We start from the raw sequence: 17,579 nt of genomic DNA, 5'->3' as shown, positions 1-17,579 counted from the left end.
GCCCCAACCCTACAGGCTCTGGCCATGCTGGTGGCCCATGAAGGGTATAAGTGGGCTCTTTAGATCCCCTTGCATCTTGTGTGGCCCTCATTAACCCAGAACCTGAGTGCCTCACAATCCTTAATGATTTATCCTCATGACAGCCCTGTGAGGAAGGAAAGGATGTGAGGCACAAAGAGCCTAAGAGGGTGTCTACAATGCAAAAAAAAAAAACAAAAAACCCTGCAACCCCACAGCAGTGAGTCTCAGAGCTCGGGTCAGCGGACTTAGCACGAGCCCCGCAAGGCCATCTAGATGTTTGCCCTTGGGCTCTGAGAAACACACCCCATGCCTGGTTTCAGAGCCCGAGCTCCACCCCAAACTTGAATGTCTAAACTGCTATTTTTAGCCCCTCTGCCTGAGTCAGTTGACCCAGGCTCTGAGACTCAGCTCTGTGTGGCTGTGGTTCTTTTTTTTGCAGCGTAGATGCACCCGAAGTGATTTGCCCAAGGCCAGGCAGGAAATCTGTGGCACAGCAGGGGACTGAATCAGTGTCTCCCAAATCCCAAGCTAGTGCCATACTCTGTTTGACCTTGGCCATATTGCATAGTCTCTTTGGGTCAGATCAACAAAGGTACTTAGATTCCTAACTTCTGTTGATTTCAGTGGAAGATAGAAATCTAAATACGTTTGTGGATCCGGGCCTTTGTGCCTCCAGCCTTACCCATCCTTCCTCTCTCTCTCTGTGGACACAGATTGAGGCTCACAATTGAACTCTTATATGAGAGACAAAACAGGAATTGGATGGTAGAACTAAGGACTGCCAGTGAAGGGAAGAATGGGACATAGCCCTCTGGATTTCTTTGCTGAATTTCTTACTGAGCCTCATTGACGCCTCAGACTTCTAAAACAAACATCTCACTGAGTTATGTGAAATATGCGCTCCGTTAGACTGGAAACCAAGGCTTCGGACATGAGAGGGCCTGGAAATGTGCACATGAATCAAATATAAAGTTCCTGAATGTAGATTTGGGGTTAGACAAGCTTTGAAATATTCTCTGGGTGGGTATGGATTTGTTTGGGCTGGAAGTCTTTTTAAGTATATGCAGGTATGTATGTTACGCTGTTATCCAAACAGACCATAAAAGGAAACTTTTTTTTTAAAAAAGGAGGGGGATTTAATGGCTAAAATAACAGATCATCCTGCGGAGTCAGACTGCTCTATGCTGGAGTTCTCTGGGAACTTACACCTACTGTGTAAGACCATCTGAGTGTTCAATGACCTTTTCAGCATTTATTTGAAAGCTTTTCACAATGTGGTTCAGGGGAGGAGTCAGAGAAAGGAGCATAAACAAGACAAAAAGGTGCTGTGAATTATGAGCTTGATCCAATACCCAGTGGAATTGTGGGTGCCTTTCCATTGGTCTCTAGTGAGCATTGGAGCAAGCCATTAGCATCTTTGGTCCTGATTCAGCAAAGTACTTAAGCACATGCTTAAAGTCAGTGGGACATACGCATGTACGTAAACGCTTTGCTGCATAGGGATGCACTTAAAATACATGATTAAGTGCTTTTCTGAATCGGGGCCTTTGAGTTTACAAAAGTGCTCTGTTGCAGGCCTACAACTAAACCTCTGGGCTGTCGGTTGGCTTGTGGGCCTGTGTGTGCAAGTCATGTTTTTCCTCCATGCAGGTGCTTAAGGCAGTCGTTTCAAACGCAGGTTTTAAAATGAGTTGATTCAGAGATGTTGTAAAATGCATAGGGTCTTTTAACTGATGATCTTCAATCATTAGCAGAAAAACTGCCTTTTGCTACAGGATGGAAGAATGTGTCATTTGAATAAATGTAAAGAAAATTGTTAGAGATCCCCTCTTTTTTTTTTTTTGAAGCCTAAGGCTGGGGTCTTTATCCAAACAATCGTATGATGATATGGGGCTAGTCCCATTGAGAGATGGAGGTGCAACTTCCTGAATAAGAGGTTCACAACCTATCCCTAAACAGCTCCACAAAAATGTGGGTGTTTTATATGGAAACTTATTCTGCCCCTAGTTCTGCTTTTGTTCCAGTACATGTAAGAGATTTCTGAACCTTTTACTGGCGGTGGCCGTATTGTTGACCTTCTCTCCAGCTGGTCAGCATCTAAGATTCTCCAGCATTCTGAAGCACCCTGATTTTATTGGGCTGCCTTGTGCAGCTCTTAGGACATCGATCCTGCCTTGAGACAGACTCTAATTAGCCTTGGAGATCAGTTTTAATTCTGGGAAAGCATTCCATGGACCCCGTCTAGCAAGGTGCTGGACCTACCCAACTCCCATTGGCTTACATGTTGAGGATCCTCAGCACCTTGCCAGAGGTCCTTAGCATGACACAGGATGAGGCTTTAAGTTAGCAGAGATTTTTTTGCTTTTAAAAATTAACCCAAATTGCAGCGAAAGGTAACTGATAAAATTTCACTTATAATAAGCGCATGTTGAAAAAGTCCTCTTATTCCCCATGCTCTGTCAAACTATCTGGCTCTGTTTTGCAAGTCTCTTTCCATACCACTTATGACACAAGTCTTCCATCACAGACACAAGTCTTCCATTGTAAGTTTTTCCAGACAGCATATGCTAATGCCTAAAGAGCAAGATGAGACAGGTGTACCAGAGCATTCGCTATAATGAGTGTTGGAACCTGGGGGATAGAGTGAAAACCTATTTATTTCAAATGTTCATAGTAATATTGGACAAGCAAATGCATTTTGATTAATAAATCTTGGATGCACTGAATAGCAAACTAGAGGGGGAAACTCCCTAATTAAGTTAAAATGGGGAACTTCCCTTTCAGGTGCCACTGGTCCTGTGCAAGTGATTATCACTGAGAGTGCAAGTCATCCCAACTCCCATCCTATCCAGTGGAATGCACCCGAATCCTCTCACATTTCCAAGTATATTCTCCGATGGAAACCGGTAAGTGCTTCCTTCAATCATAATATAAATCATCTGCATTTGTAGCTCCTGACATCCATGCAAGGCTCTCAAAAGCCAAAAATCAAAACATTTTTGGTTTTGGGCTTTTAACTTTTTTCCCAATGAAAACCTGAAAAACACTAATGAAAACAGAAATTTTCTGATAAAAATTCCCAATTTCTTAAAATTAAAAGGAAAAAAAAAAAAAGGTATTGGGGGGGCGGGGCGGGAAGGATTGTTTTCATCCAGCTCTAGTTGCTAATTCAGTGATCTTTCCCTACTGTAGAGAACGCTTTCACTGAGGATTAAAAGTGACAGATATTATCTAAGCATGTACAGTGATTATGGATATTTGTGAGTGAGCATTACTGATCAATGTGCTTATGAATTTATGATTTCAAGTGGAGTTAGGTGCCTAAGTATCTTTGAGGATCTGGGTCTACAGAGTTAGCAAATATGCTGGAAAATTAGGCAGTTGATTATGTGTTGGATGACTAGTATAAATCCTTGTGAAAGTTTCCTTATTTGGAGGGAACGTTGGCTTTGTACCATGGACATATTACTGGAACAACTGGGACAGATTGTATCACCATAACGAGGAGGTAGAAATGAGCAGGATACAAAGATGTAAACATCTGGCAGCAGATTAAATAAACACAAGTCATTGCCTTCTGTAAAGTCTGAGCCAAAACTGGTTAGCCACAGCTTGCTGGCTTATTCATATTTAAGAATGATTCAATTTAACCAATGCAAATGAGTCGTCTGACAGTGCCCCCAGACAACACTCTTTATAGATGCCTACTCATCCATTAAACATGTTGGTGCATACCCACCGCTTGGCGTTACGAGAGCAATCTGGGCCTGGTCCAAAGCCCCTTGAAGTCCGTTGGAATCTTTCCACTGATTTCGATGGACTTTGGATAAGGACTTTGGACTTCCTTAATGAAATGGGCTTTAAACACTGGGGGCCTGACCTTAGCAAGGTGGGGATTTAGTTTAGCACTTCCCGTAGAAATCAAGTGTGGGTCAGAGGGGAAGAATCTTGCTGAGCATTGTTGTCAGAGGGTAGCTCAGTGTGTTACTGGATGATCTCCAAATATTGTACCTGCTGTAGAATTGCTGGCTGACTTTTCTAGCTTCTTGATTGATCGCTGGGTATATATTGCTGCTTAAACCTTTTCAAAGGAGAACCATTAAAATCTCAGGGCATATCCCTAATTTTAACAGGATCGTTATCCAGTATCCCATTATACATTAACCACAGCTAAATGCCTCTGGAGGGCCACAGTGCACTGCTAGCCCCTCCTCCTCCTGAGGACTTTTGTTCATCCTGATATTAGTCCTGCCACAGACATAGGCTTCCAGATGCCACCGTGATCGGCTGCCATATCAAAGCATAATTTGAGATTTCTGCTCTTGAGCTTTGGGGGTGTCTCTCATGGTATTGGATGTCTTTGTTCTCTTAGAAAAACCAGAGAGTGGTGTGGAAAGAAGCCACCATTCCAGGTCACTTGAACTCCCACACTATCTCAGGCCTGAAACCTGGGGTGTTGTATGAAGGGCAGCTCATCAGCGTGCAGCAATATGGACACAGAGAGGTCACACGCTTTGATTTTACCACCACTAGTACGACACCTATTTCTAGTAAGTAACCGTATGAAACCGTATTTCCATACAGCCGCTGTCCTACACTTTACTTCCTTGTACGATCGTTTCCTAAGTTATTTGTTTCCTGTGAAAAATTCAGCTGCATCCTCTGTGGATATTATAATAGACTGGTTTTTTTGCTTATTTGCCACACTGCGTACTTGCCTTTTTAGAAAGGTAATAGGTACGCCTAGATCCTAGCTGGCGTAAATCGACAGAGCTCCGCTGAAGATGATGGACCCATGTCAGTTAACCCCAGCTGAGGAGCTGTCCCTTCATTTCTTTTGGGTTGGTATTTGTTAATTCAAGTAATACTTTCTGACATCTCCGCATCTGTTTTCCTTTGCAGGCAACACCCTTTCAGGAGAGACAACTCCACTTTCTCCTGTGGTTGCTACCTCTGAATCGGTCACAGAAATTACAGCAAGTAGTTTTGTAGTCTCCTGGGTTTCCGCCTCTGACACTGTCTCAGGATTCCGCGTTGAGTATGAACTTAGTGAGGAGGGCGATGAGCCACAGTACCTTGGTAAGGCAGATGTTTGAACCTGTTTGGCCAGGGTAGATTAGTGTAGCTCTGTGGTGGGGAGTTGCTTCTCCTACTCTTCTATCCGTGTGAATTCTTAGAACCATCCTTTTTTTGAAGATCTGACTAACTCTTGTTTAATATTTTTTTCCATTGAGATCTCCACATTCTGGAATATCCGCATATTCGACGAGCTGGGAAGGATGGGCTGGGGGTTAAAGCACTAGGCTGCGATTCAGGAGATCTCGGTTTCATCCCTCTCTCTGCCGTAGGGGCTCTGTGTGACCATGGGCTGGTCAACTTTAGTCTCTCCGTTTCTCAGTTCTCTCTCTAAAACGGGGATGGTAATATTTCACAGGAGCATTATGAGGATAGTGTTTAAACACTACCAGGAGTTGTGCTCCGGAAAAGACTCTGAGGGAACGGACAACGTTCTCTGATTGATTTTCCATTCAGCTGCTGCCCCCTCTGAATGTTTAATATGAATTATGCATGAACCACCCAGATAATTCTTCAAACCCTCCCTGACAACTAGCAAATCAGGGTGCGAACTGGTGTCAAATCAGTGCTGGACTCATAGCAGCAGCTAAAGTCAGGCAGAGTGAAATTGGTTGCTGTGCAAACCTGCCACTGCACCTTACGGCTGACCTGGTCTCCCCTGGCTAGTCCGTGCCCCGACCTTCTTCTAAGTAGCCTGCCAGTTGTAGAGAACTGTCCTAGACTCTGGGGCTTTGTGATGGGACTAGAGAGCAGGCTCAGACCAAGCAAATGTTATCACAAGAAAATTGTGAGTCGACAGAACCAACCCAGAGTTTTTGGTTGGTTTGTTTGGTGAGAAAAAAGCAACATTGCAAAGTCTTTTCTATTTTCTTTTTTTGCAAAGATCTCCCGAGCACAGCCACCTCTGTTAACATCCCAGACTTGCTACCTGGACGTAAGTACATCATCAACGTCTATCAGATCTCAGAAGAAGGAGAACAGAATCTGATCCTGTCTACTTCCCAGACAACAGGTACATGTTGGGATGTGCTGCTTGGCTTTGGAAGTCTCTGTTCTGTGGATTGTTCTCAGATGTTCTGACATGTCTTGGCATCACTCGCTTTTCTCATCTGTTATTCCCTTCACCTCTTTTAAACAGCACCTGATGCACCTCCCAAACATAACGTGGATAAAGTTGATGACACTTCAATAGTCGTTAGCTGGAGCAGACCACAAGCTCCCATCACAGGTCTGCCTCATTTACATGTAACTATTTTAAACTGTTGAGGGAATGTTTGCAAAACCTGACATTCAGAAGAGAGGAACATACAAAGCGCCACAGAGCAGATGAGCAATTCTGTCCACCCTGGGACGCCACATGGAAAGTGTCTTTCAGACAAATGGGGAGTACAAGATGCCCCTTGCAGGCAGGCTGCAAGGAGCCTGTTTCATTCCTGATGGGTTTTCCAGTTTGAACCCTGGTTTGAAGCCTAGTTCAGTGGGCTGGGTGACAACTGATTCTGCGGGTTCACTTGCAGATCCAGGTTTGACTAACGGCAACCCCACTATCCTCTGCACCCATGGCCTCTGTCTGCCCCCACATCATCCCCATAACAAACCTGGGACGCATATTCTTAAAAGTTCAGGGGTGTTTTTTGGATCCCTGGGGGAAAATGTGTTCATATCTTATTTTTACAGTTCCTTGTGCTGGTGATAGTGATTGTGTCTGGTGATCATGTCTGTTTTGTCACATTAGGCTACCGAATTGTCTATACCCCATCAGTGGAAGGTAGTAGCACGGAGCTCAACTTGCCCGACACCGCTACCTCTGTGACCCTCAGTGACTTAATGCCTGGGGTTCAGTATAACATCACCATCTATGCAGTGGAAGAAAATCAAGAGAGTACTCCTGTCTTTATCCAGCAGGAAACCACGGGCATCCCACCCAAAGGTAATAGCCAGCATGCTTCCTGGGATATTGTTCATTCCAAAGCAATTCGTCAGACACAGCAGGGCCAAATGAAAAGAAAAATGCAGTCTCTGGAGTCCTGCTTTAGCTGTAATTGGACCACCAGCAAAGGGCATACAATCAACAGTGTCCTTTACCAGAAACCTCGCCAATGTTTAGCTCATGTACAAGCTTTAAACATTGACATATTAAAGTCAAATGCGGCTTTCTGCTAATCAGAGATGACCACTTTGGGATCACTTGTTTTCATTAGCAGAGACTTAATGCTTATTTAGGCCACGTCCACACTACAAAATTATGTCGACCTAGCTTACATCAGCATACGACCCCCACGGCTATTAAATCACTTGTGTGTGTGCCCACCTTGTGTCGGGGGCGCACGTCCTCACTAGGAGCGCTCGTATTGATTGTATCATCAGCGTGGGACGTTGTGGGATGACTCCCGAAAGCCGGGAAGCGTCGATGTAAGCAAAGCAGTGTCTACAGTGACACTGCATGGATCTAATTACATCAGCCACGACTCTGTGGTGCTTGGGGGAGATTGCAGTATTAACCTGGCGCAGAGAGGAACTTGGCATCAATGGGAGCCAAACTGAAGTGAAGACACGTACACAGCGAAGTCGACGCAAGACCACTTACGCAGAGCTCATCTTTTTGTTCTGTGGGATCCATAACTAGGACTCCTAGGTGCTTACTGCAGTACAAAGAATAAATAATATTAATAGCTAGCAGTAGGATGACGGGCCAGTCAAAAGGCTGATCCATGTTGTCAGACCATGTCTAGGCAAAGGGAAAATCTCAACAGATTTTTCTAAGTCGTCATAAAGATTCTCGTGTGAGATAATGTTACCAGTATTGAAAGGGTGTCTTGTTGCCATGATACTTCAGATGTCTAGGGTTTGGTACCCTGATCCATATTTAAACACCTGAATAATTAACCAGATTTTTTTCAGGTACTGAGCCCCTGCTGAAGTCATTAGGAGTGGAAATTGCTCAGCACTTAGGGATTTGGGAGCTTAACTGTAGGCACCGAAGTTTGAAACAAAATTGCCCTTGATGTAAAAAAAAGGAATCAATTAGGCTGTATAACAGAACCAAAAAGAAATGTTCTGAAAGAATTAGGGCCGGTGTGGTGAGAATGGAATTGGATGTTCTTGCGATGAGAACAATGCCAGGAATGAACTAGGTAGGCCCAATGATTTTATGATTTGTCATTCATATAGTCTGAGAATTATCGATGTTTGTATTGGTTAACCATAAGGCATCGTGTAACTCATTTGCACAAGTAATCAGAAACCTCAGTTGAATATAAGACTCCACAACGGCTCTGATACTGCACCATTGAAGCCAGTGGGAGTTTTACCGCTGACTTCAGTGAGGCTGGGGTCACGCCCTGTAGTTGTTTAATTATAAAGGTATTGGATTTAAAATTAATATATAGACTCTCCAATCATTCATTAAAGCCTTTTTCTTCTTAATTAGCAAAATAACTTCTTGTTTCCAGTGATGGGTTTTTTGTTGTTTTTCTCAAACTTGTGGCTCTCTACAGAGTCGACATTCTGCTGTTATGTGCATTTGCTTTTTCAGTTTTAATTTTGTGCCAACAAATAATCGTGTGTAAAGCTTAGACTAAAATCTTCTAAGCCACCCAATGTAATTTCAGATGTACAGTAGACTCAGGTATTTTTGTAAAATCATTTCTTAAGATAGGGCTTATTTGACAGTTTCTGGTCTCAGTCAAACGTCTAAGAGTTTAGTTATTCAGTGAGAACTCACTTCTTCTTCCTTGTTCCGTACCTTATTCCTGGAGTCACCTTTACCATTCTGTAAGGAATCCTTCTGTATTACTGAATGTTTCTCTTCTGTCAGATGATGTTCCTTCACCCAAGGAGCTACAGTTTGTGGAAGTCACCGATGTCAAAATCACCGTCATATGGACCCCACCATCGAGCACGGTGTCTGGCTATCGGGTGGAAGTCCTCCCAGTTAACCGCCCTGGTGTACAAGGACAGAAACTGCCTACTACCAGGAATTACTTTGCTGAGGTCACTGACCTTTTACCTGGAACGACCTATCTCTTCAAGGTCTTTGCAGTGCTCCAGGGCCGGGAGAGCAAGCCATTGACTGGAGAGCAAACGACTAGTAAGTGTCTTTCCTTGATGTTTTTTTTTTTATGGACTTGGAAGTGACTCTTTTCCCCTCCTTTAGAGTAACATGTAAATACATCACTTAAAGTGAAACGGTTCAATCTAGCCATGCAGCACCCAATAAGCAAAATGATGGGGGCTGAGAATTCAGCTGATCACGTATTGATCTCCTTAATAGATGTATTCTCTTCCAGTGCTTTCTGATAGGGGTTTAACTCTCATGGTGTTTGGAAACAATTTAATGTGGCTGGAGTTCTCTCTTTTTTTCTTTTTTAATTGATTGAGAAGGTATGTGCCCTTCTGGCTCATTGCTAGCAAAGGTCTGAGGCTGTGACTTTTCAAAGGCACCTAAGGGTGAATTTCAATGGGATTTGGGAGCCTAGCTTGCTTAGACTGCGTTTGTACGTCCCAATCTAAATGCTGATTGCTGCACGCTTGGCTTTCATTGACTGCCACAGGAGCTGTGCGTGTATCTCTAAGAACAGGAATCGGCACATAGTTAAAGTGACAATACATTCCAATGTTACCATGTCAGTCCTGGTTCATGATACGATGTCCTGCTACTCCTTTCAGGAGGCATGAATTGCCTCATCAATCAAAATGTTGGGGGTACAAAACGTTTATTCAAGACCTCTGGCTCCCCTGCTAGAAAGTGTTTTTACAGCCCTGTTTCACTGTTGTCACACAGAGCTTTGTTCAAAGTCCACTGAAGTCTGTGGACGTTTTTTGCATTGATTTCAATGGGACTTCGGATCAGGCCCATAGGGAGTGCGTGTTTCCCACTAATCAGTGTTCAAGGTCAAAGCCTCTCATGATTTTGTCAATGACGACAGTACAGTATCCGTGGCCCAGTCAGTGCATTGCAAAACCGCTCCTCTGGCTCCTAGGTGTGAGGAGAAGGGGACTTCCTGGCAGTCCCTCTGTCCCTTGCTTCCCACAACCATAGAGAGGCTGGAAGCAAGCAACTGAAGGATGCAAAGGAAAGAGGTGAAGCTCCGCATCTCTTTGATTTCCCCATCTGTAAAATGGATATAATGATACTGACCTCCTTTGTAAAGTGCTTTGAGATCTACTGATGACAAGCGCTGTGTAACAGCTAGGTATGGCTATTGAAGTGTTTTCCCAACCCAAGGGAAGCCGATCAAAGAACGTCAGAATGTGGCTCTTGTGAGTATTTCACAACCCTGAAAGAGTGGCCACAACAGTGTCCCAGTTTTTGATCCTGAAGTTCCACACAGGGCCAGGCTTTCAAAAGGGCTCAGCTCTCATTGATCTCATATTCTGAACGGTTGTTCTCACTGTTGAAAGTCTGCCCCAGAGTGTCTAAAAGAGAGAAGCAAAAGACGTTTTGATCTTATTTCATTTCCTCAGAAGGAATAAGTTTAGGTGCCCGGACATTTTCAAAAGCATCTACATGACTTAGGAGCACAAATCCCATTGAAAACCCTTTTTGAAAATCCCAACCTGAATTTCCTTTGCTGTTTACCAAAAAAAAACCCTCAAGTGGCCAGATTTTCCCCCAGAGCTCAGCTCCCATTGAGACCTAAAATTTCCAGTGTTTGTTCTCATTGGGGTTTGCCGGGTGCATAGCGCTTCTGAAAATCTGCCCACTTCATGTAGGTGCCTAAATGGGAGCTGAGCTCTTTTGCAAAACTGTCTCCAAATGTTTATTTGGAATGTGAAGCTGAGCCTAGCCATTTGAATAGGCCTGCATAGACCTTGTAACACACATCTGGAATTGTTTTTCATAGGCTGTGATCATCCACTTAACTGCTTTGTCTTAACCACATTGCTAAAAGTATTCAGATGCATTGTATCCTGTGATTGAAAGTCCTGGGAAAAAGAAATAAGTCAGGTTGCCCAAGACAAACTCTCCAGCAAAAGTCTTCCCATGGTGCAAACTTGCTTCTCCCTTTGTCCTTCCGTTAAACAGTGGCCTACAAATAAGCTATGATCGTGTGTGCTTTTTTTAATATGTTTTGCATGGGTGGAAGAAGTGATAAAAGCCTAACACAGCTGACCGGTCAAATTCTGTACTGGTATAGGTCTACATACGAGAGAGAGATACAACACTGTCATTTTGTGTGCAGAACAAGCCCGAGTGTCAGTAGAGCTTCAGATCCTCTAAATCGCTGGTTCTCAACGTGAGGATCATTAACAGGCTTGAGGAGGGTCGCAATAACTCTCCCTTTCTTTATGACCATCCTTCTTTTCTTTATAGACAGGGGTGGGGAAGGGAGTTATTTTTTCCCTCCCCAAAAATTTTTGATAAAAATTAAAACACTGAGTGTATGTCTATACTACCCGCTGATTGGCGGGCAGCGATCGATCCAGCAGGGGTCCATTTATCGCGTCTAGTCTAGACGCGATAAATCGACCCCCGAGCGCTCTCCCACCGACTCCTGTACTCCACCGCCACGAGAGGTGCAGGCAGAGTCAACGGGGGAGCAGCAGCAGTCGACTCACCGCAGTGAAGACACCGCGGTGAGTAGGTCTAAATACGTCGACTTCAACTACGGTATTCACGTAGCTGAAGTTGTGTAACTTAGATCAATCCCCCATGCCAGTATAGACCAGGCCTGAGAACCCAAAAACTGACTTTTTTTTTTTTTTTTTTTTGGAGGGGTAGGTTCCATTAACCATTTTTTTTCCACAGATTTCCATTTACTCAAACTATGTTCCATTTTAAAAAAATGTGTAGATGGAACATTTTTTGACTGATGCTAGCTGCAACATGGGATTGTGGCATGGAAAAGTTGAAAACTACTGCACTAAGCAACATAGGGCCAGCTTTTTAAAGGTATTCAGATGCCTAACTCCCATTGGGCTTGCTTTTTCCCAGGACCTTTCCTGGACCTTAATTCCTATAAGTAAGCATTTTGTCAGGGGTTAACAGCTCTGCTGCATTTGTTTTGGTCTGGATCCAGCACACCACCTAAGTACGTACATAACCTTAAGCACATACTTAAAGGCCCTGACATAGCAAAGCACCTAAGGATAAAAAGAATACCAGTATGGAGACACAGGAAACATTCCAAAAACCTTGTATAATTCATATAGGAGAGAGAAGCCTGCATAGGGTTATTTTACAGCATAGTCCCCCGCTTGACTATTTTAGATTAACGTATTCCTCCCCAGAAATGTGGTGGTGTTTTTTAATTAAAATTGGTGCATATGTTTTGGTATTTTTAAAAAATGACACCCAAGATTTTTCAAAAGAAAGCCTAGCTTTAGGCTTAAACCCATGGAAGAACTGTTAATTCACACGTTGCATTTTCTTCTAGAACTTGATGCTCCCACCAACCTAAGGTTTGACAACGTTACTGAGTCTGCAGTGTTAGTGACCTGGACTCCACCGCGTGCTCCGATCACAGGATACCAACTGACTGCAGGTCCCACAAGAGGAGGCCAACAAAAGCAGTACAACGTGGGGCCATCTGCCACCAAATACACACTGAGGAACCTGCAGCCTGGGTCCGAGTACACTGTCTACCTTGTGGCGGTGAAAGGCAACCAGCAAAGCAGCAGAGAAACTGCAATCTTCACTACTCGTAAGCATGATGGGTGCTTATTCATTTACCAATGACACTGTCATCTTCAAAAATGTAGACTGCATTTGAAACCGGCCCCTCTAACTCGTCTTTCAAAATAAGTCCTTTGAAATAATATTTGACTGGAGCTACTCGGGAAATGGTTCCCCCCCGTACTCCATAAGAAATTTAGGCAAAAACCAAAAAATGTTTCATTTCAATGAGAAATTTCTGATGAAATGTTCCAGCTTTTTGTTGAAAAACAAATCTAAAGCTGAAGATTTCCAAAGTGTCAGCTGTCGGCAACCCCAAACACCAGCACATTTCAGGCAAGCATACGTTTTTAGTTTCACCCAATGGATTTTGATTGTTAGTTGGATTTTCAAATTTTGCAGTGAAAACCCAGGGAAAAAAATATCATTAAAAGCTGACATTTCCCATGGAACTGTGCATTTTGATGAAAAAGCCATTTTTCCTCAAAACATTTTCAGACAGTTCTATGTTTGAGCCTTTCTGGTGTGTTAGCTAGTGGTTGAAGAGAATGAGTAGTAGATAAAAGGGCTGTTTCTTCCCAAAGATTTTAGGGTTATGATGAGTTCGTTAAGAACCACTGCATGCTTGTAGAAAGAATAGATAGATTTTGCTATTCAAATAACGATGAAGCTGTGATATAAACAAAAATCAAAACCTCTCATCGATAAGGCTGATAACCACATCCTTTGTTCAATGGAGTGTGTGGGTTTTATATCAGTGTGAAGTTAAGACCAAGCGTCCACATTTATCCCTGCTGTAATATTATTGACTTCAGTAAAGTTACACCAGAGATGCACTTGGCCCATAGTGTCTGCCTTAGTGGTGAGGACACTGTGTGGGTCAGATAAAGAAAGCTATTGCCTTTCACATCTACTTGATTGGACTGAGTCCATTCCAGGTTAGGAATGTGTTGTGTAATTGTATACTTTTTAAATTGAATTGACAGTATTTTAAAGAATAAAATGCAAAATCTCAGCCAAAGCTTTTTCTGTGCTAAGTCTGTGAATATATGCTAGGATCAACCAAATTATGAACCCTGAAAACAAATATTGTAAATGGTAACAAACATTGACACCCCTTCCTCCCCCCCCCCCGCCCCTAAACATCACAAAGGGCTACCCACAGAGTTACAGATTTCTGTAACTCTCTGGGTAGCGCTGAGTTTGAACTCCGTTTTTTCTGTTCCTTTCACAGTGCAGTCCATGGGCTCTATCCCTCCCTATAACACAGAAGTGACAGAAACTTCTATTGTTGTTACCTGGACACCTGCGCCAAGGATTGGTTTCAAGGTATTTTCCCACTGAAGCCTTTGGATCTGTTTTGCTCTCTATTGCTTAATTCCATTAGCTGTCACCCAGCTCGGACCAGTTAAGAACGAATGGCCATAGACGATGGTTTGGGGAAAGAAGGGTAGTGACAAATATGGAAGTACTGAGTACAGCAGGGCAGTGCCTTGTGTTCTTAATCTGAAGTGACTATTCAGGGGTTAACATATTTAAGCAAAGGAGGTGATGCTCACACACGCCTGCTCCAAGGCCCATTGAAGTCAATGGGAGTCTTTCACCTGACTTCTGTGGGCTTTGGATCAGGCCCATATTTGGGGCCTCGAGAAGATCGTCCATCACGTGGCACCAGGAGGTTGCACTGTCCCATTCTGCTGCATGATGCTGTGTTCCTTGAGGCATACCCGCCTACAGGGCTATCCATGCCCTCTGTGTTCCAGCATAGGCTAACCTCCCCACAACAAATCAGCTAATCACTTTGGAGGATGTGTCAAGTGTGCTTACAGGCACCTCGATGGCTCATATGGGAGGCTGGAATGCAACCTTCCCCCTTTCTTCTCCTCTACAGCTGGGTGTGCGACCAAGTCAAGGCGGAGAAGCCCCACGGGAGGTGATTTCTGAGTCTGGTAGCATTGTTATCTCTGGCCTGACTCCTGGAGTGGAGTATGTCTACAGCATTTCAGTCCTGATGGACGGTCAGGACAGAGACACGCCGATCATCAAAAGAGTAACGACACGTATGACACATCTGAATATCCCTTTCTTATCTGTAATGCTCTAACTCTACTTTGCTAGGTCGTGGTGTGGTTGAGTGGGTAGGGTACTAGTGGAGGACTCGGGAGGGCTGGATTCTATTTGCAGCTCTGCCACTGCAGGATAGCCTTGGGCAAGTCTCTTTGCCTCAGTTCTTCCCTATATTTAATGAGAATAATGCTAATGATTTTCCTTTATAAAGCACTGTAAGATCTGGGCCTGAATTCAGTTGAGCGCCAAAAGAATTATTGTTAGTAGCAGTAGTATTGCTAAACCCCTAAAACAGTGCGCGTGTGTGTCATTTTCTCTCTTCTCAGTCGCAAAGGAGTCTGCTCTCCCTTTGATTCTCAGATGACACTAACATTACTGCATGGGGCAAGTCAGAGTACAGCTCTGAAAAGAAGCTATTTTAGTTATTTCTTAATTTTAAGGGCTTCGGTTGTTTTTGTTTTTCAAATGACTCTTGGGATTGTCAACTCATCATGCACGTGGTTTCTTGTAGCATTGTCCCCACCGACTAACCTGCATCTGGAGCCTAACCCTGACACTGGAATCTTGACCGTCTCCTGGGATAGAAGCACAAGTCCAGGTAATTACATAGCGTCAGAAACGGCTCTGCATTACAAAAGTGTAGATCAAGAATAACTCCACTGATTTACTCTGGATTAACACTAGTGTAACTGATGGCACAGCGATTGTTAACCAGGCACCGACGAAATGTTTAGCTTCCATGTCATCTTTTGGCATATGTTGTTTTCAGTTACATTCAAATATCATCTGATAGAATACAAATGTTCTGCATTCCTGTATGTAAACGGTCTGTAACAGGTCTCTTAAAGCCGTACCTTCCATGTCAAACACTGACATTCCAAAGGGTGATTGAGGTTGCCTTTCAAGCCAGGTAGGATTTGGGGAGTGAGAAGACTGCTCCAGTATCCTTGCTAGTTAACATAGTCTGAAATAAAGAAACAAAGACCAAGAGGGTTTCTGGCAGGAAGGGAAAATGTGGGGTTAGTTCACTGAAAGTGAGTGTGGCATTTTCCAAAGCACCCAACTTTGGCCTAACTCTTCTCCCATTGATGTGGATGGGAGTATTTCCCTTGACTTCAATGGGAACTGGTAGGCCAATGCTAAGTGCCTTTGAAACCCCCCCCTGAGCTGAGAGATATAACGTTTCCTATTTCTTGTCAGTAGAATTTTGGCTTTGGGCAACTCCTAAGAGTGCATTAGAAACTAGTCCTGTGTCTCCTGTTAATGCTCATGGGAGCTGTGCAGCTAAGCCCCCATTGGACACTTCTTTGGAAATGTATCTCATGTGTCAATGCAAAGCGGACCGCTCTTGCGACGAGCAAGCACTTGCATGCCCAATTGAGGTTGACAGGGAGCATCTGTTTAATATCATCTGTATTTTCTCTGAGCGATTGTATCCAAGCCTGGTTTAAATAAATCCACCGCATTGATTCCTGTGATCTATGTATTTCAGGCATCACGGGGTACAGAGTTACCACCGTTCCTACCAATGGGCAGCAGGGTTACACCCTGGAGGAAGTGGTTAGTGCAGAGCAGAATTCCTGCATCTTTGAAAATCTGAGCCCTGGCCTGGAGTACAACGTCAGTGTTTATTCTGTCAAGGACAACAAGGAAAGCATCCCCATCTCCAAAACCATCTCACAAGGTAATGGAAAGATGAGAAGCAGCCTCGGTCACTGTAACAGACCAACCTTGTAAGCAGTCTGGACCTCCCGCTGACACTGGTGGTGGAGGATTTGCAGGCTTAGACCCTAGCAGCAAGTAGTCACTTGCCCTACGCACCAGTGCAGGTGAGTAAGGGGCCCCTTATACCCCCTTACGCATTGGCAGCCCATCCGCAGGGAAAGAGCTGTCTCTGCGGAACTGGTACACTGCCTCACTTGTACAGGTGGGCTGGTGAATGGGCAGGGCCTTGACTCCACCCCATGGTACCCCAGCCAGCAGACCTGCAGCGGTGAAGAAGGGGAAGCCAGGATGTAACGTAGCACTGGTAGGAGCTAGCGGCAGATTACTTTGTGGGTATTTCACGACGTACTGGGATGTCTCCACGTAACCCTCCATTGGTAGTCCCAGAATCACAGTTGTACGATGAACATCTGAATCCCTGAATGATGGGGAGTTTTGCTTTGTGAAGGTTTTGTTTGGCTTTGTTTCCGCTAAGCCATGAAACAGTGCCAGCTTGTGTGTTTGGCAAATGCTTGCTGTTAACCCTGCTTTTCGAATTTCTGTGCTTCGCTGAGTTACCGTGCACTCCTGTGGGTATCTACGGTAGCAGCATTGTATCATTAAAGCCACAACGGCTTTAACCCTGTACCATGCTCTAATGGGGGGGGAAAAAAGCACTAAAATGGCATCCTTTGTGTCTTTTTATATTTTTGAAAGGTGATATGGTAAATGCAGCCCATGAGGATAAATAGTTATTTTACAGAAAATGGACATTTCGCTACACTTTTTTATTCTGTAAAATACTTGTTTTTCATAACAGAGCAAGACATCTTTGCTCAGTTATTAAGCAAACCGGCCTATTGTGCCAGTTCTATCTGATATTTCCTTTTTCCAGCTAATTCATAATGATCCTATCGCAAGTGTAATAAGCCATAGGTCCTTTCTTGCTGAAGGGAGCAGCATCCACAGCTCCCACTGACTTCAGGATTCTGTTCGTAAAGTCCCAGGGCCAGACTTGGAGCTGGTGCAGTTCTGTTGACTTTAAAGGAACCGTGTCTGTTTGTTCCAGCTGAAGAGCTGGTGCCTATAAGTT

General features: G+C 43.9%; 1 protein-coding gene across 4 annotated transcripts in view; it reads left to right on the top strand.

Annotated features, from left to right (window-relative positions):
• The window catches only part of FN1 (fibronectin 1), a 67,381-nt gene that overhangs the window by 22,347 nt on the left and 27,455 nt on the right, over nt 1-17,579 (top strand). For all 4 annotated transcript variants that reach the window (XM_084644141.1, XM_084644140.1, XM_084644143.1 and 1 more), the window contains exons 13-24: nt 2,806-2,927; nt 4,394-4,571; nt 4,924-5,100; nt 5,981-6,109; nt 6,236-6,325; nt 6,833-7,027; nt 8,915-9,187; nt 12,477-12,743; nt 13,950-14,044; nt 14,607-14,775; nt 15,294-15,380; nt 16,275-16,466. In XM_084644141.1, the coding sequence (XP_084500267.1) occupies nt 2,806-2,927; nt 4,394-4,571; nt 4,924-5,100; nt 5,981-6,109; nt 6,236-6,325; nt 6,833-7,027; nt 8,915-9,187; nt 12,477-12,743; nt 13,950-14,044; nt 14,607-14,775; nt 15,294-15,380; nt 16,275-16,466 (1,974 nt within the window). The remainder of the gene's footprint in view (nt 1-2,805; nt 2,928-4,393; nt 4,572-4,923; nt 5,101-5,980; nt 6,110-6,235; nt 6,326-6,832; nt 7,028-8,914; nt 9,188-12,476; nt 12,744-13,949; nt 14,045-14,606; nt 14,776-15,293; nt 15,381-16,274; nt 16,467-17,579) is intronic.

The sequence above is a fragment of the Lepidochelys olivacea genome, assembly GCF_965140295.1.
Source record: "Lepidochelys olivacea isolate rLepOli2 genome assembly, chromosome: 11".
Taxonomy (NCBI): Eukaryota; Metazoa; Chordata; order Testudines; family Cheloniidae; genus Lepidochelys; species Lepidochelys olivacea.
Note: the sequence above shows the minus strand (reverse complement) of the source record. Positions and strands in the feature narration are given on the sequence as shown.